Source organism: Pan troglodytes, chromosome 23, assembly GCF_028858775.2.
Source record: "Pan troglodytes isolate AG18354 chromosome 23, NHGRI_mPanTro3-v2.0_pri, whole genome shotgun sequence".
NCBI classification, from domain to species: Eukaryota; Metazoa; Chordata; class Mammalia; order Primates; family Hominidae; genus Pan; species Pan troglodytes.
In genome coordinates this window covers 44,135,100-44,158,223 of record NC_086016.1, presented here as the reverse complement: position 1 = coordinate 44,158,223, position 23,124 = coordinate 44,135,100, and the positions used below count along the sequence as shown (strand labels likewise).

General features: G+C 53.8%; 2 protein-coding genes, 1 long non-coding RNA gene and 1 pseudogene across 11 annotated transcripts in view; all 4 read left to right on the top strand.

Moving 5' to 3' along the window:
* TCF20 (transcription factor 20) overlaps positions 1-1,969 on the top strand; it is a 184,460-nt gene extending 182,491 nt beyond the window's left edge. For 5 of the 7 annotated variants that reach the window (XM_063807958.1, XM_063807961.1, XM_063807959.1 and 2 more), the window contains exon 6: positions 621-756. Coding sequence is in view for 2 of the 7 variants with exons in the window: in XM_063807960.1 (XP_063664030.1) it covers positions 621-638 (18 nt within the window). In the remaining 5 variants the exon portion in view is untranslated. Of the gene's footprint in view, positions 1-620 lie in introns of all 7 variants that reach the window. The other 2 variants (XM_063807960.1, XM_001170780.7) reach the window with 1 other exon arrangement.
* A 1,667-nt stretch (positions 1,970-3,636) lies between these two features.
* On the top strand, positions 3,637-12,175 carry LOC470229 (cytochrome P450 2D6-like; annotated as a pseudogene).
* Positions 12,176-12,307: 132 nt separating this feature from the next.
* Positions 12,308-17,370, top strand: LOC134809698 (uncharacterized). Its single transcript, XR_010156053.1, has 3 exons — positions 12,308-12,724; positions 16,457-17,025; positions 17,282-17,370. It is a non-coding gene; the product is annotated as an uncharacterized LOC134809698 (long non-coding RNA).
* A 66-nt stretch (positions 17,371-17,436) lies between these two features.
* Positions 17,437-21,809, top strand: LOC112206755 (cytochrome P450 2D6). 3 transcript variants are annotated; one of them, XM_024352841.3, is made up of 9 exons: positions 17,437-17,712; positions 18,417-18,588; positions 19,117-19,269; positions 19,374-19,534; positions 19,959-20,135; positions 20,328-20,469; positions 20,674-20,861; positions 21,316-21,457; positions 21,556-21,809. In XM_024352841.3, exons 1-9 carry the CDS (start codon positions 17,533-17,535, stop codon positions 21,732-21,734), a joined length of 1,494 nt encoding a protein of 497 aa, XP_024208609.1. In that variant the 5' UTR covers positions 17,437-17,532; the 3' UTR covers positions 21,735-21,809. The 3 variants fall into 3 exon arrangements, with proteins under 3 accessions (XP_024208609.1, XP_054531550.1, XP_063664032.1); XM_054675575.2 differs by having other exon boundaries at positions 18,417-18,753; XM_063807962.1 differs by lacking the exon at positions 17,437-17,712 and adding an exon at positions 18,123-18,255 and having other exon boundaries at positions 18,417-18,753.
* Positions 21,810-23,124: the final 1,315 nt, after the last annotated feature.

Here is a 23,124-nt window from a genome sequence, read left to right as displayed (position 1 = left end):
AAAAAAGACTGTCATTAGCCAAGCATGGTGGCGTGTACCTGTAGTCCCAGCTACTTGGAAGGCTGAGGTGGGAGGATTGCTTGAGCCCAGGAGGTCAAGGCTGCAGGGAGCCAAGGCGACAGAGCGATGTCTTGTCTCAAAAACAAACAACTAGCTGTGTCGACTAGAGGCAGCTGTGAAACTGTCCTAAAAGGCTGGACTTCGAGAAGTTTCTTCCACAGATTGACCAGGTACTGTAGGTTTCAGTCACAACTGGGGTCCTGACACTGGCAAAACCCCACCAGCTGCCCCACAAGTGGGGCCTGCCCTGAGGTCAGGGAGTTCTCTGCTGTCCTGGTTCCTTTATGCACTAGGAAGGCAGACATGCCCTGAGGAGCCCTCAGAGTCCGACCCCAGCACCCCCACTAGGTCATTGCTGCCTTTAATCACATTCCAGATCCAGAGCCACACAGTGGCCCTGGCATTGGTCTCGGGTGTGTCCCATATCAGCAGCACATCTGCAGAGGGGTGTGAGTGCAGGCTCCCTGCTGAAAGCTCCCAGGGGTACCACGGAACAGCGGCTGTTGGTGGTGGACCCTGTGGAGGCTCCTGGCCTTCACTGTCTGTCCCTTGTCTTCCAGGTGAGACTGTGGAGATGAGAAGGTGGTGGACACTCGTGATGGAATGGAAATCGTCCTACCGTGCAGCCACACCCTGCCCTGCCCCGCCCCGCCCGCGTGCCTGCCCATGCCAGCACTTCCTTAAGTTCTCACATCACACTCAAACCAGTGACACCACAGGAAAGAAAGACCCAAGACGTTGGAATGGCTGTTTCCATGGACACAATCTCCATAGTGACAATGTGGGGGGAGGGGGGAGGGGTGGGATGATGGGGAAAGGGTGGGGGGAATTAAAAGGGAGGGATAAAAAATATATATATATAAATCTATTTTTAGTCTGGAAAGACTTTGTTTAAATGAAAGGTGCGCTATCCCTTTTGATTCTGTTTTAAAATTATCTAGTTAAAGATCTCCAAATTTGTTCCGATGACAAGTGAAATTTAAATGTGAGATTGAACTGAACAAACCCTCATCTCATGAAGGACGGGGTGTGTGTGTGGCGTTGATCTTTAGCCTGTCTCACACCAGTTCAGAAAACACTAGACCCAGGATTGAAAAAGCAAACCACAGCAGAACCATCCTTTTGTCATTAATTTGTCTCAAAGTGGGAAGGTTTTGGGGGAGGGGGAAATATAGGGATGGTCCATGTTTTCAAGAGTAGGGGAATGATGTTTAAACACAAAAATAAATTTTTTTTTCATTTCCAGAAACACTATTTATTTATGGTTTTTTTTTTTTTTTAATTTTTTCTTTTGGGGGGTGAAATTGGCAGATGCCTGAGGTCATAGCTGTGTCCTGGGTCACTGTGGCTGGTGAGGACCTCAAGGACCCCATCAAGTGTACACAGCAGCAGCAAAATCAAGGGATGACCCTCCTCTGGGGCCCCGTGTCCTCAGCACATTCCAGGCAGCTGTGCCCTGACCCACAGGGACCCGTGGGGATGGGAGGAGGCCCAGGCCTGTGTTGCCAGAGCTGGCAGTGTGAGCTGTAGGCAGGGACGGGGAGGGACTGTCGCTGTGATCAGAGTGGGTTAAGCTGACCAGGAACACCCATTTAACCCCTTTTTCTTTTTGCTTTCATTTTTATAAAGGAAAAGAGGACCTGTCAGATAGGCAGCCCCATGCTACGTGATTCTTTATGTTGTGTTGTTTTGTTTTGTAAATTGTATAATTTTTAAATATCTGAGTTTTAAAAAAAGAAAAAAGTACAAAAAAATCTTGTTATGGCCTTAAGAAGGGGTTAGTGCATCTTTCAGGGGTCACTCTGCCATGGGGATAAAATAGCTGTTTCACAAACAGTTTTATTTAAAAAAACAAAAAAACAAAAAAAATCAAAAAATCAAAAAAATAATAAACTTCATTTTAACCTTGTTTCCTCTTCTGTTTACCTTAAAGTGAATGCGTCTCTTCCTTCTCCCATTCTAACCCCCAAAGGGGGTAGCTCTGGTTCTCCAGAGGAGGCCATGATCAGAACCTGTCTGTCCCATTCCTGGCCTCTCGATGGCCACGCAGCCGGGAAGCAAACAAAATTTAGGGGGGTTCTGCCACTCCTCTGGGCAGGTGGAGTGTGGCCAGTGTATGGGGACAGTCAGATTTACTCAAGTTGATATGAAGACATATTTCCAATCAACATTAAGGGTTATAAAAAAATAATGGAATGTTAATGGACTTTTTTAGAGAATAGAAATACTGGAAGGAATATTGTGAAGCAGAAATAAGCAATTATAAATGAGTTCTGTGTTCATCAATTTGGGGCAGCAGAAATGGCAGATTAATTGTATTTTAATGGCTACATCAAGCAGTCCATTTCTCATTTCACTCCGCCAGGATGGAGGTGTGGGTGGGTGCGCCGTGCCGGCCGTAGGACCAAGCTTAGGCAACTGAACAGGACCTGCATAGAAATGATGGCTTTTTTGAGCTAGTTGTTGTCTCATTCTGGTCTTGACTTGGCATTAATACAGTTAAAATGAAATGGATAGACTTCAGGTGTCAAGGGCTAAACCACAAAACTTGGAAAATATTTTCCTGACAGCAAATGTTTGTCATTTTGTCTTTTATTCTTTCGTCCCCTTTTGATTTGCTTGAGTGGAGCACTTGTGATTGTTCTAGGTCTTTCCTTAAATTGGCTTCAGTAATGACCTTCACTGGGGAGTGGCAGTGATACACGCATGCCTCCTGACTCCAGTTTCTGGCTTCTGCAGTTCGCCTCAACTGCTCAAGTGCCTTTTAGTTCCTTTAGTGTTTGTCTTAATTGATTTTTTTAAAGTAGTTTTATGTTCACAGCAGGATTAAGCTGACGGTACAGACAGTTCCCATATAACCCCTTCCCCCCGTATGCATACCTTTCCCTCTATCAACATCCCAACCAGAGTTGGCATACTGTTTTCACCCAAAGTCCATAGTTTATACTAGGGGCCACTCCCGGTGGTGTACATTTTATGGCCTTTGACAAATGTATAAAGACCTGGATCTGGCAGGGCGTGGTGGCTCTCGCCTATAATCCCAGCATTTTGGGAGGCTCAGGTGGGCGTATCGCTTGAGTTCGAGAACAGCCTGGGCAACATGGCGAAACCCCATCTCTACATAAAAATACAAAAATTAGCCAGGCATGATGGTGCATGCCTGTAGTCTCAGCTACTTGGGAGGCTGAGATGGGAGGATCACTTGAGCCCAGGAGGTCGAGGCTACAGTGAGTCGTGATCGTGCCACCACACTTCAGCCTGGGTGACAGCAAAATCCTGTCTCAAAAAGACGAGGACGCACCATGATCCAGAGTAGTTTCACTGCTCCAGGGATCCTCCGTGTCCCACTGTTCATTCCTCCTTAGCCCCAGTCCCTCACCACTGAGCCTTTTACTGTCTCCAAAGTTTTGCCTTTTCCAAAGTATCATATAGTTGAGATTAGATAGTAGGTAGCCTTTTTTAGATTGGCCTCATTCACTTAGTAATGTGCATTTAAGGTTCAACCGTGTCTTTTCATGACTTGATAGCTTGTTTCTTTTTAGTGATAAATAATTCCATTGTCTGGCTGTACCACAGTTTATCCATTCACCTGCTGAAGAACGTCTTGGTTGCTTTCAAGTTTTGACAATTACAGATGAAGCTGCTGTAAACATCCCTTTGCAGGTTTTTGTGTGGACATAAGGTCTCAACTCCTTTGGGTAAGTACAGGAAGCACGATTGGTGGATTGTATGGTAAGAGTAAGTCTAGTTTTGTAAGAAATTGCCAAACTGTCTGGATCACCTGAGGTCAGGAGTTTGAGACCAGCCTGGCCAACATGGTGAAACCCTGTCTCTACTAAAAATACAAAAATCAGCCAGGCATGGTGGCTCACGCCTGCAGTCCCAGCTAAACGGGAGGCTGAGGTGGGAGGATTGCTTGAACGCAGGAGGCAAAGGTTCCAGTGAGCTGAGATCATCGTGCCACTGCACTCCTAGCCTGGGTGACAGAGTGAGTGAGACTCTGTCTCAAAAAAAAAAAAAAAAATTGAAAAAAGGAAAAGAAATTGCCAAACTTTCTTCCAAAGTGTCTGTACCATTTTGTACTCCCACCAGCAATGAATGAGAGTTCCTGATGCTCCACATCCTTGCCAGCATTTGGTGTTGTCAGTGTTCTGGATTTAAGCCATTCTAATAGGTGTGTATATAGCCATTTATTTTTTTAATACTTATAAAGTTTTTAAATTGTGGTTAAAAAAATGTACCATCATAACAGTCACAGTACAGTTTAGTGGGAAATGTGTTCAGATTGTTGTGCAACCAATCTCCAGAATTTTTCATTTTATAAAACTGAAGCTTTACCCATTAAACTGCCCCCATGCAGGCTGGCCCTGCCCCTGGAGCTTTCCATTTCTGTTTCTAGGGTACAAGCAGCCCTCGATACCCACGGGCTCCGCATCCACAAATTCAACCACACATCAAAGATAACTTGAGAAAGTATAACAACTAAAAATACAAATAAGAGCAGTACAGTATAGCAACTATTTATGTAGCATTTACACTGTATTAGGCATTATAAATAATCTAGAGATGATTTAAAGTATACAGGAGCATTTGCATAGGTATACTATGCCATTTTACATAAGGAACCTGAGCATCCTTGGATTTTGGTATTTACTGGGGGTCCTGGCACCAATCCCCTCCAGGATACCCAGACACAACTATTCCACTGCCCATAACCCCGTCCCCTTGCAGCTGTGGAAACTCAGAGGTGCTGCTCTGAGGGCAGACAGACCCCACCACTCAGCACTCTTGAGTCGGACCCAGCAGAAACCCGTCCCATGGGAGGAGCTGGGAATTGGAGGGTCTCTCCCAGTAGCATTGCTGTGCCTGGCAGGGGGAAGGGCAAGAACAAGCAAAATGCTCCAACTTTACTACCCTTCCCAGTGCAGTCCCTCCCTGGCTCTGCACTAGCTGGCATTGCAGCATCCTAACTAGTTTCTAGAATTCTCACGATGTTTTGGTCTCCTATAGCTTTAACGTTGAGCTCTCTAGGAGAACGAGAGCCCGGAGTTTCCTAGTCTACCACTTGCTGACATATTTTCACACCATCTCACTTGGCAACGTCCATAGGGCCTGCCAGGGCACAGTGCACTTTTTACCATGACACAGCAGTACCACTGTTCAGGGAAGGCAGGTTGGATCTGTTTCCTAAAAATAATAAATCCCAGAAACATCTATACTGACCATTAATAGAATGTAATGTCCAAACAGTATAGAATAGTAGCTCAGCATACACATTGGATGTGGACTCCTAACACCACTGTGTGACTTGAACCTTGTTATGTGATCTCTGAGCCTCAGTCTCTGTGCCTTGGGGACCATAAAACCACCTCCTTAGGGGGCTGTGGGAGGATTAATGAGCTGGAGCACACACAGTCTGACCAGCAGTTTCTGGCACATAAGTGCCCGATCAGTGGGAGCCACAGGTGCACAATGATTGGAAGAGGCCACAGGCATTGTTATTGAATGTTTTCCTCATGCTGCCATATCTTGTATTACAGGCCTCTGGCTGGTAAGGAGGGCACTCGAGAGGACACTGCCCACATTGCAGGCATGCCTGTCCCTGCCCTTCACACCCCCATCATGATTCATGATGACTGCTTGGGGAGGGCCTGACACCTCAAAAGGCCAAGAGTGCATACAGGTAATGTATAAAGGGCCACCATGTAACAAGCACCCAGACCATCCTGCTGTCCCTGCACCTTGATTCTCTCACAGTCCCAGGTAGAACGGTGCTGCCACGTAGGACAGGAACATTCATTCAGCTGAGGCCAGTTTGGGAGACCACAAGCCAGATCTGAGAAGTCCCCAGATAGGCATGGGTCTTGCTCTCTTTGTCAGTTGAGTGGCTTCAAAACTTCTGTTGGGCCAGGTGGCTCATGCCTCTATTTCCAACACTTTGGGAGGCCAAGGCAGGAGGATCACTTGAAGTCAGGAGTTCAAGACCAGCGTGGGCAACATAGTGAGAACCCATCTCAACAAAAAAATTAGCCGAGCGTAATGATGTGCACCTGTAGTTCCAGCTACTCGGGACACTAAAATAGGATCTCTTGATTGAGCACAGGAGTTTGAGTGAGCTATGATCACAGCTCTACACTCCAGCCTGGGCAACAGAGCAAGATCTTGTCTCTAAAAATATATATATATATTTTAAATTTTAAATAAACTGTTCTCCCTGCCTTTTGTTCCCCAGATCCAGTCTTCATCCAGACCTGAAAAGACCCAGGCTCCAGCTGCTGGCCGCCTGCTGCCCCTCAGGCCACCTGCACAGGAAATTCCAGGGGTGGGTTGGTCCCACTGCCAGTGCCGTGGCCTACAGTGCTAGGCAGCCCCTCAGTCAGCTAGACAAAGTTCTCCATGAATCCTTCCCAGAAAGTCCTGTTCCAGCCTGGGACAACGTCCCCATGGACCCTCATGGCACTCCTGGCTTGTCATATCAGCTATGTTACCTTCCTACTCCCCGTGGTCATCATTACGTTGGGGCATTGACTCACAGCCTTACCACCATGCTCCCAGTACACAGCTCAGCACCCAGTACAATCCATACCTCCAACTTGGGTGGAGCTCCCATGCCAGGCCACCTCTCGCCCACCACCCTAATCTGGGTAGGCAACTAGAGCGAGCAGGGGCAAGGACCTCTGCAGCAGCCCATACCCGCCCTGGCCTGACCCTGCACCCACTGGCAGCACAGTCAACACAGCAGGTTGGCTCACAGCAGAAGGCAAAGGCCATCATCAGCTCCCTTTATAAGGGAACGGTCATGCACTGGGTGTGCTGAGAGTGTCCTGCCTGGTCCTCTGTGCCTGGTGGGGTGGAGGTGCCAGGTGTGTCCAGAGGAGCCCAATGGGCAGTGAGGCAGCCATGGGGCTGGATGCACTGGTGCCCCTGGCAGTGACAGTGGCCATCTTCCTGCTCCTGGTGGACCTGATGCACCGGCACCAACGCTGGACTGCACGCTACCCGCCAGGCCCCCTGCCACTGCCCGGGCTGGGCAACTTGCTGCATGTGGACTTCCAGAACATATACACCTTCAACCAGGTGAGGGGAGGTCCTGAGGATCCCCCACCACCAGCAAACATGGGTGGTGGGTGGAGCCACAGTCTGGACCAGAAGCCAGGCTGAGAAGGGGAAGCAGATTTCAGGGACTTCTTGGGGAAGGGCATTTATGCATGGCATGAAAGATGGGATTTTCCAAAGGCCAAGGAAGAGTAGGGCAAGGGCCTGGAGGTGGAGCTGGACTTGGCAGTGGGCGTGCAAGCCCATTGGGCAGCATATGTTAGGAGCACAAAGTCCCTTCTGCTGACACCAGAAGGAAAGGCCTTGGGAATGGAAGACGAGTCAGGGTCCTGTGTGCCGTTTAAATCAGGAAATCAGGCTGTGCGTGGTGGCTCACGCCTATAATCCCAGCACTTAAGGAAGCCAAGGTGGGCGGATCACCTGAGGTCAGGGGTTCCAGATGAGTCTGGCCAACATGGCAAAAACCCGTCTCTACTAAACATACAAAAAATGAGCTGGGCACAGTGGTGCATGCCTGTAATCCCAGCTACTTGGGAGGCTGAGGCAGGAGAATTGCTTGAACCTAGGAGGCAGAGGTTGTAGTGAGTGGAGATTGTGCCATTGCCTTGCAACCTCGGTGACACAGCCAGACAATGTCTAAATAAACGAATAAGAAATCAGGCCGGGCGCGGTGGCTCACGCCTGTAATCCCGGCACTTTGGGAGGCTAAGGCGGGCGGATCATGAGGTTAGGAGATCGAGACCATCCTGGCTAACACGATGAAACCCGTCTCTACTAAAAATACAAACCAATTAGCCAGGCGAGGTGGTGGGCACCTGTAGTCCCAGCTACTTGGGAGGCTGAGGCAGGAGAATGGCATGAACCCATGAGGCAGAGCTTGAAGTGAGCTGAGAACACGCCATTACACTCCAGTCTGGGCGACAGAGCGAGACTCCGTCTCAAAAAAAAAAAAAAAAGAAAAAAAAAATCAACGGCTGGGCACGGTGGCTCACACCTGTAATCCCAGCATCTTGGGAGACCAAGGTGGGGGGATCACAAGGTCAGGAGTTCGAGACCAGCCTGGCCAACATGGTGAAACCCTGCCTCTACTAAAAATACAAAAATTAGCGGGGCGCGGTGGTGGGCACCTGTAATCCCAGCTACATGGGAGGCTGAGGCAGGAGAATTGCTTGAACCCGGGAGGTGGAGGTTGCAGTGAGCCAAGATCGTGCCATTGCGCTCCAGCCTGGGTGACAGAGCCAGACATGGTCTAAATAAATGAGTAAGTTAGAAATCAAGGATGAAGGGATATAGTGGACCCGGTTCAAACCTTTTGCACTGTGGGTCCTCAGGCCTCACTGCTCACCGGCATGGACCATCATCTGGGAATGGGATGCTAACTGGGGCCTCTCGGCAATTTTGGTGACTCTTGCAAGGTCATACCTGGGTGACGCATCCAAACTGAGTTCCTCCATCACAGAAGGTGTGACCCCACCCCCGCCCCAGGATCAGGAGGCTGGGTCTCCTCCTTCCACCTGCTCACTCCTGGTAGCCCCGAGGGTCGTCCAAGGTTCAAATAGGACTAGGACCTGCAGTCTGGGGGGACCCTGGCCTGACGGAGGCCCTGACCCAACGGAGGCCCTGACCCTCCCTCTACAGCTGCAGCACCGCTTTGGGGACGTGTTCAGCCTGCAGCTGGCCTGGACGCCGGTGGTCGTGCTCAATGGGCTGGCGGCCGTGCGTGAGGCGCTGGTGACCTGCGGCGAGGACACCGCCGACCGCCCGCCTGCGCCCATCTACCAGGTCCTGGGCGTCGGGCCGCGCTCCCAAGGCAAGCGGCGGTGGGGGACAGAGACTGCGTTTCCGTGGGTCCTGGGTGGGCGGTGACCGTAGCACAAGCTGGGCTGAGAGGGCGCGGGGTTGTGGACTTGGGACACACAGAAAGGCCAGCGAGTGGGTTGGGGACAGCGAGCCAGGAAACCACTTCCACTGGGGAGGTGCGAGTCTGTGGGCGGGAGGAGGAGGGGCTTGTGAGTGGGCGGGGCAACTGCCGAGACCCACCAGGAACCGGGTGGGCGGAGCTGGCGCCTTTCCCAGCTGGAAGCGGGTGTCTAGAAGCCGGGATGGACTCTGCTGTGGGCTCAGTATGGGCGGGGCGGGGCGGGGCGGGGCGGGACGGGCGGGATCTTCCCTGAGTGGAAAGGCAGTCAGGGTCGGAAGAGCCAAGGTGGGGCCAAGACCCAAGCAAGGTGAGTGAGCAAAGAGCAGGCCCTGTGCCCAGCTGGACAGGGCCAGGGACTGCGGGAGACCAGGAAAAGCACAGGGTTGGAGTGGGCGGCGGAGGGCGGGGCCAAGGCCTCCATGACCACGCCCATGTGTCCGTCCCGCTCCCAGAGGTGCTCCTGGCACGCTATGGACACGCGTGGCGCGAGCAGAGGCGCTTCTCCGTGTCCACCTTGCGCAACTTGGGCCTGGGCAAGAAGTGCTGGAGCAGTGGGTGACCGAGGAGGCCGCCTGCCTCTGTGCCGCCTTCGCCGACCAAGCCAGTGGGTGATGGGCAGAGGGGCACAAAGCGGGAACTGGGAAGGTGGAGGACTGGGAAAGCGACCCCTGACCCGCATCTCCCGCCCCCAGGACGCCTCTTTCGCCCCAACGGCCTCCTGAACAAAGCGGCGAGCAACGTGATCGCCTCCCTCACCTGCGGGCGCCGCTTCGAGTACGACGACCCTCGCTTCCTCAGGCTACTGGACCTAGCTCAGGAGGGATTGAAGGAGGAGCTGGGCTTTCTGCGAGAGATGTGGAGCGAGGGACCGCAGGGTCTCTGCAGGGCGAGCTCCTGAGAGGTGCCGGGACTGCAGCCGGACCTCCAAGGAGCAGGGTTTGCATAGAGTGGTTTGGGAAAGGACATTCCAGAAGAGCTCACTGCTAGAGGAAGGGCCTTGAGGAGGAGGAGACATCTCAGATACGGTCGTGGGAGAGGTGTGCCCGGGTCAGGGGGCACCAAGAAAGGCCAAGGACCCTGTTCCTCCTGTCCACATTGGAGATTTTGATTTTTAGGTTTCTCCTCTGGCAGCCCAGGGCAAGGAGAGAGGGTGGAGACTGGCACTTGGGGAGGGACTTGGGGAGGTCAGTGGTGGGGACAGGCAGGCCCTGGGTCTTCCCTGGAGGCAGCTGGGGCCTGAGACTGGTCCAGGTGAACGCAGAGCACAGGAGGGATTGAGACCCCGTTCTGTGTCAGCTGTAGATGCTGAATGTTGTCCCCCTCCTCCTGCGCATCCCAGGGCTGGCTGGCAAGGTCCTATGCTCCCAAAAGGCTTTCCTGACCCAGCTGGATGAGCTGCTGACCGAGCACAGAATGATCTGGGACCCAGCCCAGCCACCCGGAGACCTGACTGAGGCCTTCCTGGCAGAGATGGAGAAGGTGAGAGCGGCTGACACGGTGGGGACCAGGGGTGGTGGGTTGAGCGTCCGGGAGGAATGAGGCAGGCAAAAGGTGGGTCCATTGGATCACTTGGCAAGTGGCACCTGGGCTGACAGGTGCAGAATGGGAGGTCATTTGGGGGCTTTCCTGCTCTGTCCCCTGAGTACCCTCTCAGCCCTGCTCAGGCCAAGGGGAACCCTGAGAGCAGCTTCAATGATGAGAACCTGTGCATGGTGGTGGCTGACCTGTTCCTTGCCGGGATGGTGACCACCTCGGTCACGCTGGCCTGGGGCCTCCTGCTCATGATCCTACACCCGGATGTGCAGCGTGAGCCCAGCTGGGGCCCAGTGCAGGGGGCAAGGGAGGAAGGGTACAGGTGGGGGCCCCTGAGCTTAGCTGGGACACCCGGGACTCCAAGCACAGGCTTGGCCAGGTTCCTGTAAGCCTAACCTCCTCCAACACAGGAGGCAGGAGAGTGTCAGGGCTGGTCCCCTGGGTGCTGACCCATTGTGGGGACGCATGTCTGTCCAGGCCGTGTCCAACAGATCGACAACGTGATAGGGCAGGTGCGGTGACCAGAGATGGATGACCAGGCTCGCATGCCCTGCACCACTGCCGTGATTCACGAGGTGCAGCGCTTTGGGGACATCGTCCCCCTGGGTGTGACCCATATGACATCCCGTGACATCGAAGTACAGGGCTTCCGCATCCCTAAAGTAGGCCTGGCACCCTCCTCACCCCAGCTCAGCACCAGCCCCTGGTGATAGCCCCGGCATGGCCACTGCCAGGTGGGTCCAGTCTAGGAACCCTGGCCACCCAGTCCTCAATGCCACCACATCGACTGTCCCAGCCTGGGTGTGGGGTGCAGAGTATAGGCAGGGCTGGTCTGTCCATCCAGAGCCCCAGTCTAGTGGGGAAGGCAGACCAGGACCTGCCAGAATGTTGGAGGACCCCAATACTTATAGGGAGAGGGGGCAGCATGGGCACCCCCAGGAGGTGTGACTGCGCCCTGCCATGGGGTCGGAGAGGGTGCTCTGGAGCTTCTCGGGCACAGGACTAGTTGACAGAGTCCAGCTGTGTGCCAGGCAGTGTGTGTCCCCTGTGTGCTTGGGGGTCCCAGCATCCTAGAGCCCAGTCCCCACTCTCACCCTGCATCTCCTGCCCAGGGGATGATGCTCTTCACCAACCTGTCATCGGTGCTGAAGGATGAGGCCGTCTGGGAGAAGCCCTTCCACTTCCACCCCGAACACTTCCTGGATGCCCAGGGCCACTTTGTGAAGCCAGAGGCCTTCCTGCCTTTCTCAGCAGGTGCCTGTGGGGAGCCCGGCTCCCTGTCCCCATCCGTGGAGTCTTGCAGGGGTATCACCCGGGAGCCAGGCTCACTGACGCCCCTCCCCTCCCCACAGGCCGCCGCGCATGCCTCGGGGAGCCCCTGGCCCGCATGGAGCTCTTCCTCTTCTTCACCTCCCTGCTGCAGCACTTCAGCTTCTCGGTGCCCACCGGACAGCCCCGGCCCAGCCACTCTCGTGTCGTCGGCTTTCTGGTGACGCCATCCCCCTATGAGCTTTGTGCTGTGCCCCGCTAGAGTTGGGCATCAAGCCCCCAACTTGCTCCTCAGCTGGGACCCTGTTGTACAATAAATTAGTCTAGTGGCTCCCACTTGGTTTCTGTATCCAGTCTGGGCCCCTGCCAAGGTCCTGGTTGTGTTGGGTCGTCAGTCACCTGCCTGATGTCAGCGCTCACCCCTCACCCCTCACCTCATTCATTCATTTTTTTTTTTTTTTTTTTTTTGAGATGGAGCCTACTCTATCACCCAGGCTGGAGTGCAGTGGTGTAATCTCAGCTCACTGCAACCTCCACCTCCAGAGTTCAAGTGATTCTCGTGCCTCAGCTTCCTGAGTAGCTGGGATTACAGGCACCCGGTACCACCCCCGGCTCATTTTTGTCTTTTTAGTAGTGATGGGTTTCGCCATGTTGGCCAGTCTGCTTTCAAACTCCTGACCTCACGTGACCACCAGCCTCAGCCTCCCAAAGTGCTGGGATTACAGGCGTGAGCCACCGAGACCAGCCTCACCTCATTCACTCTTACCTGGACACCTGACTTTACTTGAGATACAGGCATAGTGATTCTCAGCAGGAAACAGCCTGCCCCCACGTCACGCCCAGAGACCCATCACTGGCTGCCTGGCTTGGTGACAAAGTCCATGCGTAAGTCTTGGCTGGGGTGGATATGAATAGGCATATGCCAAGAATCAACCCATTCCCTGGCTAGGGTGGGAGACTGTGTTGTGCTCCCCCAGACCACCCTCAGGTTCAGTGATTTCTAGAAGGTCTCACAGCCCTAGAAAAGCTGTTATTCTCCCTGTTAACGGTTTATTACAGAGAAGGGTACAGATTAAAGTCAGCAAAGATGAAAGGCACAGGGACCAGAGTCCAGAATGACCAGGCCGAGGCTGCAGCTCTCTTTCCTGGTGGACTCCTACAGGCAGTGCTTAATTCTCCCCCAACAGTAAGTGAGGCAGCAGAGAGCCCTGCCAGCCACGGAAGCTCACCTGGGCCTTGGTGTCCATGGTTTTTGTTGGGAGTTGGTCATCCTAGGCTTGAGCCCCCGCAGCATGGCTGACCTCAGTTACTCAGTCTCCAGCCCCTCCTGAAGTCAGACAGATACAGGCCTGACGGCCCCACCCTCGATCACATTGTTGGCATAAACTGTGTTGCACGGTCCAAGGCCCTAGCTATGTACAAAGACACTATTTCAGGCAGGACATTCCAAGGCCTTAGCAGATATCTCCCAGCCTCCTGTCAAGAGTCAGTTTGGACTCTTGGTCCAGTGGCTTGCATTGTGCAAGGAATGACTTCCCCACTTTTTACTACACAGGCCACCCCTCCTGGCTCTAACAGCAAAATGATATTAGTTTGAGCATCTGTGTGTGTGTGTGTGTGTGTTTTCTTGAGACAGGGTCTTGCTCTGTCACCGAGGCTGGAGTGCAGTGATGCCATCAGGGCTCACTGCAGCCTTGACTTCCTGGGTTCAAGCAATCCTCCCATCTCAGCCTCCCTAGTAGCTGGGACTGCAGGCACATGCCACCATGCTTTGTTAATTTTTGTATTTTTTGTAGAGACGGAGTTTCACCATGTTGGCCAGGCTGCTTTCGAACTCCTTATCTCAGGTCATCTGACTGCCTCAGCCCCCCAGAGTGCTGGGATTACAGGTGTAAGCTACTGTGCCCAGCCAAATTTCCTTCCTAATTTCTTCATTGAACCACTGGTCATTCCGGACCATACTGTTTAATTTTCACGTGTATGTATAGTTTCCAGAATTCCTGTTGTTGTTGATTTCCACTTTTATTCTGTTGTGGTCAGAGAAGATGCTTGATATTATTTTAACATTTGTAATGTTTTAAGACTTGCTTTGTGACCTAACATATGGTGTATCCTTGAGAATGATCCATGTGCTGAGGAGAAGAATGTGTATTCTGCAGACTTTAGACGAAGTGTTCTATAAATATCTAGTAGGTCCATTTGTTCTGTAGTGCAGATTAAGTCTAATGTTTTCTTATTGGGTTTCCATCTGGGACACCCGTCCAATGCTGAATGTGGGGTGTTGACGTCTTTAGCTGTTATTGCATTAAGGTCTCTCTTTGGCTCTAATAACATTTGCTTTACGTGCTCCAGTGTTGTGTGCATATGTATTTACAATTGTTATATTCTGTTGCTGGATGACCTTCTTTGTCTCCTCTTACAGTTTTTTTGGTGGTTGTTGTTTGTTTGTTTTGTTTTGGAGACGGAGTCTCGCTCTGTCACCCAGGCTGGAGTGCAGTGGCACGATCTTGGCTCACTGCAAGCTTCGCCTCTCAGGTTGACGCCATTCTCCTGCCTCAGCCTCCTGAGTAGCTGGGACTACAGGCGCCCGCCACCACGCCTGGCTAATTTTTTGTATTTTTAGTAGAGACGGGGTTTCACCATGTTAGCCAGGATAGTCTCAATCTCCCGACCTCGTGATCCGCCCGTCTCAGCCTCCCAAAGTGCTGGAATTACAGGCGTGAGCCACCACACCCGGCCTCCTCTTACAGTTTTTGTTTTAAAATCTGTTTTGTCTAAGTATTGCTACTCCTGCTCTTTTTTGTTTTCCATTGGCATGGAGTATCTTTTTCCATCCCTTTATTTTCAGTCTATGTGTATCTTTACAGGTGAAGTGTGTTTCTTCTAGACAAAAGAGCATTGAGCTTTGCTTTTTCATCCATTCAGCCACTCTGTGTCTTTGTATTGGAGAGTTTAGTCCATTTACATTCAATGTTATTATTGCTAAGCAGGGACTTACTCCTGCTATTTTGTTATTTCTTTTCTCACTGTTTTGTGGTCTTCTCTTTTTTTTTTTTTTTTTTTTTTTTTTTTTTTCTTGTTTTCCTTTTAATGAAGGTGATTTTCTCTGGTGGTATGATTTAATTTCTTGCTTTTTTGTGTGTGTGTATCCATTGTGTGTTTTTTCTTCTTTTCTTTTTGAGACACAGTCTCACTTATTGTGTGCTTTTTGATTTGAGGTTGCCGTGAGGCTTGCAAATATTATCTTATAACTCATTATTTTAAACGGATGACAACACTGATTGCGTAAACAAACATAAAGCAAAAAGAAGACTAATAAAAACTCTACACTGTAAGTTCATCTTAGTGCTTTTTAACTTTTTGTTGTTTCTCTGTCTTTTTTTGTTTTTGAGATAAAGTCTTGCTCTGTTGCCCAGGCTAGAGTGCAGTGGCACGATCTCAGCTCACTGTAACCTCCACTTCCCAGGTTCAACCGATTCTCCTGCCTCAGCCTCCCGGGTAGCAGGCGCCCACCACCATGCCCAGCTAAATTTTTTGTATTTTTAGTAGAGATGGGGTTTCACCATGTTGGCCAGGCTTGTCTCGAACTCCTGCCCTCAGGTGATCCACCCACCTCAGCCTTACAAAGTGCTGGGATTACCTGCGTGAGCCACCGGGTCCGGCCTCTTTATGTCTTACTGTACTGTCTGTCTTGAAAAGTACTTATTATTTTTGATTGGTTCATCATTTAGTCTAATTAAAATAAGAGTAGTTTAGACACCACAATTACAGTATTATAATACTCTGTTTTTCTGTGTGCTTACTATTACCAGTGAGTTTTGTACCTTTAGATGATTTCTTCTTGCTCATTAATATCCTTTTTTTTTCAGATTGAAAAACTCCCTTTAGCATTTGTTGTGGGATATAGGTCTGGTGTTGATGAAATCTCGCAGCTTTTGTTTGTCTGGGAAGGTCTTTATTTCTCCTTCCTGTTGGAAGGACATTTTTGCCAGATATGTTATTCTAGGCTAAAAGTTTTTTTTCCTTCAGCAGTTTAAATATGTCATGCCACTCCCCCCGGCCTGTAACGTTTCCACTGGAAAGGTGGCTGCCCCATGTCATGTATTGGAGCTCTACTGCATGTTATTTGTTTCTTTTCTCTTACTGCTTTTAGGATCCTTTCTTTATCCTTGACCTTTGGGAGTTTAATTATCAGATGCCTTGAGGTCGTCTTCTTTGGGTTAAATCTGCTTGATGTTCTATGAACTTCTTGTACAAAAAATCAGCCAGGCATGGTGGCGGGCACCTGTAATCCCAGCTACTTGGGAGGCTGAGGCAGGAGAATCGCTTGAACCCTGGAGGTGGAGGTTGCAGTGAGCCGAGATCGCATCATTGCACTCCCACCAGGGCGACAGAGCAAAACTCTGTCTCAAAAAAAAAATTATTTGGGCTCAGTGGTGCCTGTAGTCCCAGCTACTTGGGAGGCAGGAGGTCCACTTGATGTTGAGATTGCAGTGAGCCGTGATCCTGCCACTGCACTCCGGCCCGGGCAACAGAGTGAGACCCTGTCTAAAGAAAAAATAAAAATAAAAAAGCAACATATCCTAAATAAAGGATCCTCCATAACGTTTCCACCAGATTTCTAATCAGAAACATGGAGGCCAGAAAGCAGTGGAGAATGACGACCCTCAGGCAGCCCTGGAGGATGCTGTCACAGGCTGGGGCAAGGGCCTTCAGGCTACCAACTGGGAGCTCTGGGAACAGCCCTGTTGCAAACAAGAAGCCATGGCCCGGCCAGAGCCCAGAATGTGGGCTGAGCTGGGATCCACGTGACAGCTTTGAGGCTCACTGGGAGCAGCCTCTGGACAGGAGAGGTCCCATCCAGGAAACCTCGGGCATGGCTGGGAAGTGGGGTACTTGGTGCCGGGTCTGTATGTGTGTGTGACTGGTGTGTGGGAGAGAGAATGTGTGCTCTGAGTGTCAGTGTGAGTCTGTGTATGTGTGAATATTGTCTTTGTGTGGGTGATTTTCTGCATGTGTAATCGTGTCCCTGCAAGTGTGAACAAGTGGACAAGTGTCTGGGAGTGGACAAGAGATCTGTGCACCATCAGGTGTGTGCATAGCATCTGTACATGTCAAGAGTGCAAGGTGAAGTGAAGGGACCAGGCCCATGATGCCACTCATCATCAGGAGCTCTAAGGCCCCAGGTAAGTGCCAGTGACAGATAAGGGTGCTGAAGGTCACTCTGGAGTGGGCAGGTGGGGGTAGGGAAAGGGCAAGGCCATGTTCTGGAGGAGGGGTTGTGACTACATTAGGGTGTATGAGCCTAGCTGGGAGGTGGATGGCCGGGTCCGCTGAGACCCTGGTTATCCCAGAAGCCTGTGCGGGCTTGGGGAGCTTGGAGTGGGGAGAGAGGGGGTGACTTCTCCGACCAGGCCTTTCTACCACCCTACCCTGGGTAAGGGCCTGGAGCAGGAAGCAGCGGCAAGGACCTCTGGAGCAGCCCATACCCGCCCTGGCCTGACTCTGCCACTGGCAGCACAGTCAACACAGCAGGCTGGCTCACAGCAGAGGGCGAAGGCCATCATCAGCTCCCTTTATAAGGGAAGGGTCACGCACTTGGTGTGCTGAGAGTGTCCTGCCTGGTCCTCTGTGCCTGGTGGGGTGGGGGTGCCAGGTGTGTCCAGAGGAGCCCATTTGGTAGTGAGGCAGCCATGGGGCTAGAAGCACTGGTGCCCCTGGCCGTGATAGTGGCCATCTTCCTGCTCCTGGTGGACCTGATGCACCGGCGCCAACGCTGGGCTGCACGCTACCCACCAGGCCCCCTGCCACTGCCCGGGCTGGGCAACCTGCTGCATGTGGACTTCCAGAACACACCATACTGCTTCGACCAGGTGAGGGAGGAGGTCCTGGAGGGTGGCAGAGGTGCTGAGGCTCCCCTACCAGAAGCAAACATGGATGGTGGGTGAAACCACAGGCTGCACCAGAAGCCAGGCTGAGAAGGGGAAGCAGGTTTGGGGGACTTCCTGGGGAAGGGCATTTATACATGGCATGAAGGACTGGATTTTCCAAAGGCCAAGGAAGACTAGGGCAAGGGCCTCGAGGTGGAGCTGGACTTGGCAGTGGGCGTGCAAGCCCATTGGGCAACATATGTTATGGAGCACAAAGTCGCTTCTGCTGACACCAGAAGGAAAGGCCTTGGGAATGGAAGAGGAGTCAGGGTCCTGAGTGCCGTTTAAATCACGAAATCGAGGATGAAGGGGGTGCAGTGACCCGGTTCAAACCTTTTGCACTGTGGGTCCTCGGGCCTCACTGCTCACCGGCATGGACCATCATCTGGGAATGGGATGCTAACTGGGGCCTCTCGGCAATTTTGGTGACTCTTGCAAGGTCATACCTGGGTGACGCATCCAAACTGAGTTCCTCCATCACAGAAGGTGTGACCCCCACCCCCGCCCCAGGATCAGGAGGCTGGGTCTCCTCCTTCCACCTGCTCACTCCTGGTAGCCCCGGGGGTCGTCCAAGGTTCAAATAGGACTAGGACCTGTAGTCTGGGGGGATCCTGGCTTGACAAGAGGCCCTGACCCTCCCTCTGCAGTTGCGGCGCCGCTTCGGGGACGTGTTCAGCCTGCAGCTGGCCTGGACGCCGGTGGTCGTGCTCAATGGGCTGGCGGCCGTGCGCGAGGCGATGGTGACCCGCGGCGAGGACACCGCCGACCGCCCGCCTGCGCCCATCTACCAGGTCCTGGGCTTCGGGCCGCGTTCCCAAGGCAAGCAGCGGTGGAGACAGAGACCGCGTTTCCGTGGGCCCCGGGTGGACAGTGACCGTAGCCCAAGCAGCGCCGACAGGGCGTGGGGTCCTGGACGTGAAACAGAGATAAAGGCCAGCGAGTGGGCTGAGGACAGTGGGCCAGGAAACCACCTGCACGGGGGAGGTGCGAGTCTGTGGGCTGGGAGGGGGCGGGGCTACTGCCCAGACCCGCCAGAAGCCCGGTGGGCGAGGCTGACCCGTCGAAGTGGCGGTGGCGGGGACCGCGCCTATGCTGCGGGCTCAGTGTGGGCGGGACGGGCGGGATCTTCCCTGAGTGGAAAGGTGGTCAGGGTGGGTAGAGACGAGGTGGGGCCAAACCCCGCCCCAGGCAGGGGAGCAATGTGGGTGAGCAAACAGCGGGCCCTGTGCCCAGCTGGACCGGGCTAGGGACTGCGGGAGACCTTGTGGAGCGCCAGGGTTGGAGTGGGTGGCGGAGGGTGGGGCCAAGGCCTTCATGGCAACGCCCACGTGTCCGTCCCGCCCCCAGGGGTGATCCTGGCACGCTACGGGCCCGCGTGGCGCGAGCAGAGGCGCTTCTCCGTGTCCACCTTGCGCAACTTGGGCCTGGGCAAGAAGTCGCTGGAGCAGTGGGTGACCGAGGAGGCCGCCTGCCTTTGTGCCGCCTTCGCCGACGAAGCCGGTGGGTGATGGGCAGAAGGGCACAAAGCGGGAACTGGGAAGGTGGGGGACGGGGAAGGCGGGGGACGGGGAAGGCGACCCCTGACCCGCATCTCCCGCCCCCAGGACGCCCCTTTCGCCCCAACGGCCTCCTGGACAAAGCCGTGAGCAACGTGATCGCCTCCCTCACCTGCGAGCGCCGCTTCGAGTACGACGACCCTCGCTTCCTCAGGCTGCTGGACCTAGCTCAGGAGGGACTGAAGGAGGAGTCGGGCTTCCTGCGCGAGGTGCGGAGCAAGGGTCTTTGCAGGGCTTGCTCCTGAGAGGTGCCGGGGCTGGACTGGGGCCTCGGAAGAGAATGATTTGCATAGAAGGGTTTGGGAAAGGACATTCCAGGAGACCCCACTGTAAGAAGGGCCTGGAGGAGGAGGGGACATCTCAGACATGGTCGTGGGAGAGGTGTGCCCGGGTCAGGGGGCACCAGGAGAGGCCAAGGACTCTGTACCCCCTGTCCATGTTGGAGATTTCGATTTTAGGTTTCTCCTCTGGGCAAGGAGAGAGGGTGGAGGCTGGCACTTGGGGAGGGACTTGGGGAGGTCAGTGGTAAGGACAGGCAGGCCCTGGGTGTTCCTGGAGATGGCTGGGGCCTGAGACTGGTCCAGGTGAACGCAGAGCACAGGAGGGATTCAGACCCCGTTCTGTCTGGTGTAGGTGCTGAATGCCATCCCCGTCCTCCTGCACATCCCAGCGCTGGCTGGCAAGGTCCTACGCTTCCAAAAGGCTTTCCTGACCCAGCTGGATGAGCTGCTAACTGAGCACAGGATGACCTGGGACCCAGCCCAGCCCCCCCGAGACCTGACTGAGGCCTTCCTGGCAGAGATGGAGAAGGTGAGAGCGGCTGCCACGGTGAGGGGCAAGGGTGGTGGGTTGAGTGTCCCAGGAGAAATGAGGGGAGGCTGGGCAAAAGGTTGGGCCAGTGCATCACCCGGCGAGCCGCATCTGGGCTGACAGGTGCAGAATTGGAGGTCATTTGGGGGCTACCCCGTTCTATCCCCTGAGTATCCTCTCGGCCCTGCTCAGGCCAAGGGGAACCCTGAGAGCAGCTTCAATGATGAGAACCTGCGCATGGTGGTGGCTGACCTGTTCCTTGCCGGGATGGTGACCACCTCGGTCACGCTGGCCTGGGGCCTCCTGCTCATGATCCTACATCCGGATGTGCAGCGTGAGCCCAGCTGGGGCCCAAGGCAGGGACTGAGGGAGGAAGGGTACAGGTGGGGGCCCCTGGGCTTAGCTGGGACACCCGGGGCTTCCAGCACAGGCGTGGCCTGGCTCCTGTAAGCCTAACTTCCTCCAACACAGGAGGAAGGAGAGTGTCAGGGCTGGTCCCCTGGGTGCTGACCCATTGTGGGGACGCATGTCTGTCCAGGCCGTGTCCAACAGGAGATCGACGACGTGATAGGGCAGGTGCGGCGACCAGAGATGGGTGACCAGGCTCACATGCCCTACACCACTGCCGTGATTCACGAGGTGCAGCGCTTTGGGGACATCGTCCCCCTGGGTGTGACCCATATGACATCCCGTGACATCGAAGTACAGGGCTTCCGCATCCCTAAGGTAGGCCTGGCGCCCTCCTCACCCCAGCTCAGCATCAGCCCCGGTGGTAGCCCCAGCATGGCCACTGCCAGGTGGGCCCACTCTAGGAACCCTGGCCACCTAGTCCTCAATGCCACCACACTGACTGTCCCTGCTTGGGTGAGGGGTCCAGAGTATAGGCAGGGCTGGCCTGTCCATCCAGAGCCCCCGTCTAGCGGGGAAGACAAATCAGGACCTGCCAGAATGTTGGAGGACCCAACGCCTGCAGGGAGAGGGGGCAGTGTGGGTGCCTCTGAGATGTGTGACTGCGCCCTGCTGTGGGGTCGGAGAGGGTACTGTGGAGCTTCTCGGGCTCAGGACTAGTTGACAGAGTCCAGCTGTGTGCCAGGCAGTGTGTGTCCCCCATGTGTTTGGTGGCAGGGGTCCTAGCATCCTAGAGCCCAGTCCCCACTCTCACCCTGCATCTCCTGCCCAGGGAACGACACTCATCACCAACCTGTCATCGGTGCTGAAGGATGAGGCCGTCTGGGAGAAGCCCTTCCACTTCCACCCCGAACACTTCCTGGATGCCCAGGGCCACTTTGTGAAGCCGGAGGCCTTCCTGCCTTTCTCAGCAGGTGCCTGTGGGGAGCCCGGCTCCCTGTCCCCTTCCGTGGAGTCTTGCACGGGTATCACCCAGGAGCCAGGCTCACTGACGCCCCTCCCCTCCCCACAGGCCGCCGCGCATGCCTCGGGGAGCCCCTGGCCCGCATGGAGCTCTTCCTCTTCTTCACCTCCCTGCTGCAGCACTTCAGCTTCTCGGTGCCCACCGGACAGCCCCGGCCCAGCCACCATGGTGTCTTTGCTTTCCTGGTGACCCCATCCCCCTATGAGCTTTGTGCTGTGCCCCGCTAGAATGGGGTACCTAGTCCCCAGCCTGCTCCCTAGCCAGGGGCCCTGATGTACAATAAAGCAATGTGGTAGTTCCAACTCGGGTCCCCTGCCCACGCCCTCGTTGGGATCATCCTCCTCAGGGCAACCCCACCCCTGCCTCATTCCTGCTTACCCCACCGCCTGGCCGCATTTGAGACAGGGGTACGTTGAGGCTGAGCAGATGTCAGTTACCCTTGCCCATAATCCCATGTCCCCCACTGACCCAACTCTGACTGCCCAGATTGGTGACAAGGACTACATTGTCCTGGCATGTGGGGAAGGGGCCAGAATGGGCTGACTAGAGGTGTCAGTCAGCCCTGGATGTGGTGGAGAGGGCAGGACTCAGCCTGGAGGCCCATATTTCAGGCCTAACTCAGCCCACCCCACATCAGGGACAGCAGTCCTGCCAGCACCATCACAACAGTCACCTCCCTTCATATATGACACCCCAAAACGGAAGACAAATCATGGCATCAGGGAGCTATATGCCAGGGCTACCTCCCAGGGCTCAGTCGGCAGGTGCCAGAACATTCCCTGGGAAGGCCCCAGGAAAACCCAGGACCGAGCCACCGCCCTCAGCCTGTCACCTTGTGTCCAAAATTGGTGGGTTCTTGGTCTCACTGACTTCAAGAATGAAGCCGTGGACCCTCGCAGTGAGTGTTACAGTTCTTAAAGATGGTGTGTTCAGAGTTTGTTCCTTCTGATGTTAAGACGTGTTCAGAGTTTCTTCCTTCTGGTGGGTGCATGGTCTTGCTGGCTTCAGGAGTGAAGCTGCAGACCTTCACAGTGAGTGTTACGGCTCTTAAGGCGGCACGTACGGAGTTGTTCATTCTTCCTGGTGGGTTTGTGGTCTCACTGGCCTCAGGAGTGAAACTGCAGTCCTTCCAGTGTTACAACTCATAAAGGCAGTGTGGACCCAATGAGGGAGCAGCAGCAAGACTTACTGCAAACAGCAAAAGAAGGATGGCAACCAGGTTGCCGCTGCTACTTCAGGCAGCCTGCTTTTATTCCCTTATCTGACCCTCCACCCACATCCTGCTGATTGGCCCATTTTACAGACAGTGGATTGGTCCACTTACAGAGAGTTGATTGGTCCATTTTGACAGGGTGCTGATTGGTGCATTTACAATCCCTGAGCTAGACACAGAGTGCTGATTGGTATATTTACAAACCTTGAGCTAGACACAGAGTGCTGAATGGTGTATTTACAATCCCTTAGCTAGACATAAAGGTTGTCCAAGTCCCCACTAGATTAGCTAGATAGAGTAGACAGAGAGCACTGATTGGTGCGTTTACAAACCTTGAGTTAGACACAGGGTGCTGATTGGTGTGTTTACAAACCTTGAGCTAGACACAGAGTGCTGATTGGTGT

Excerpts from the sequence above, each read along its gene's own strand:
- LOC112206755 (XM_054675575.2), top strand. The coding sequence starts at position 17,533 with ATGGGGCTAGAAGCACTGGTGCCCCTGGCCGTGATAGTGGCCATCTTC. Across the intron at positions 20,136-20,327 it reads TCCTGGCAGAGATGGAGAAG|GCCAAGGGGAACCCTGAGAG; the intron begins GTGAGAGCGGCT and ends GGCCCTGCTCAG. Across the intron at positions 20,862-21,315 it reads AGGGCTTCCGCATCCCTAAG|GGAACGACACTCATCACCAA; the intron begins GTAGGCCTGGCG and ends TCTCCTGCCCAG.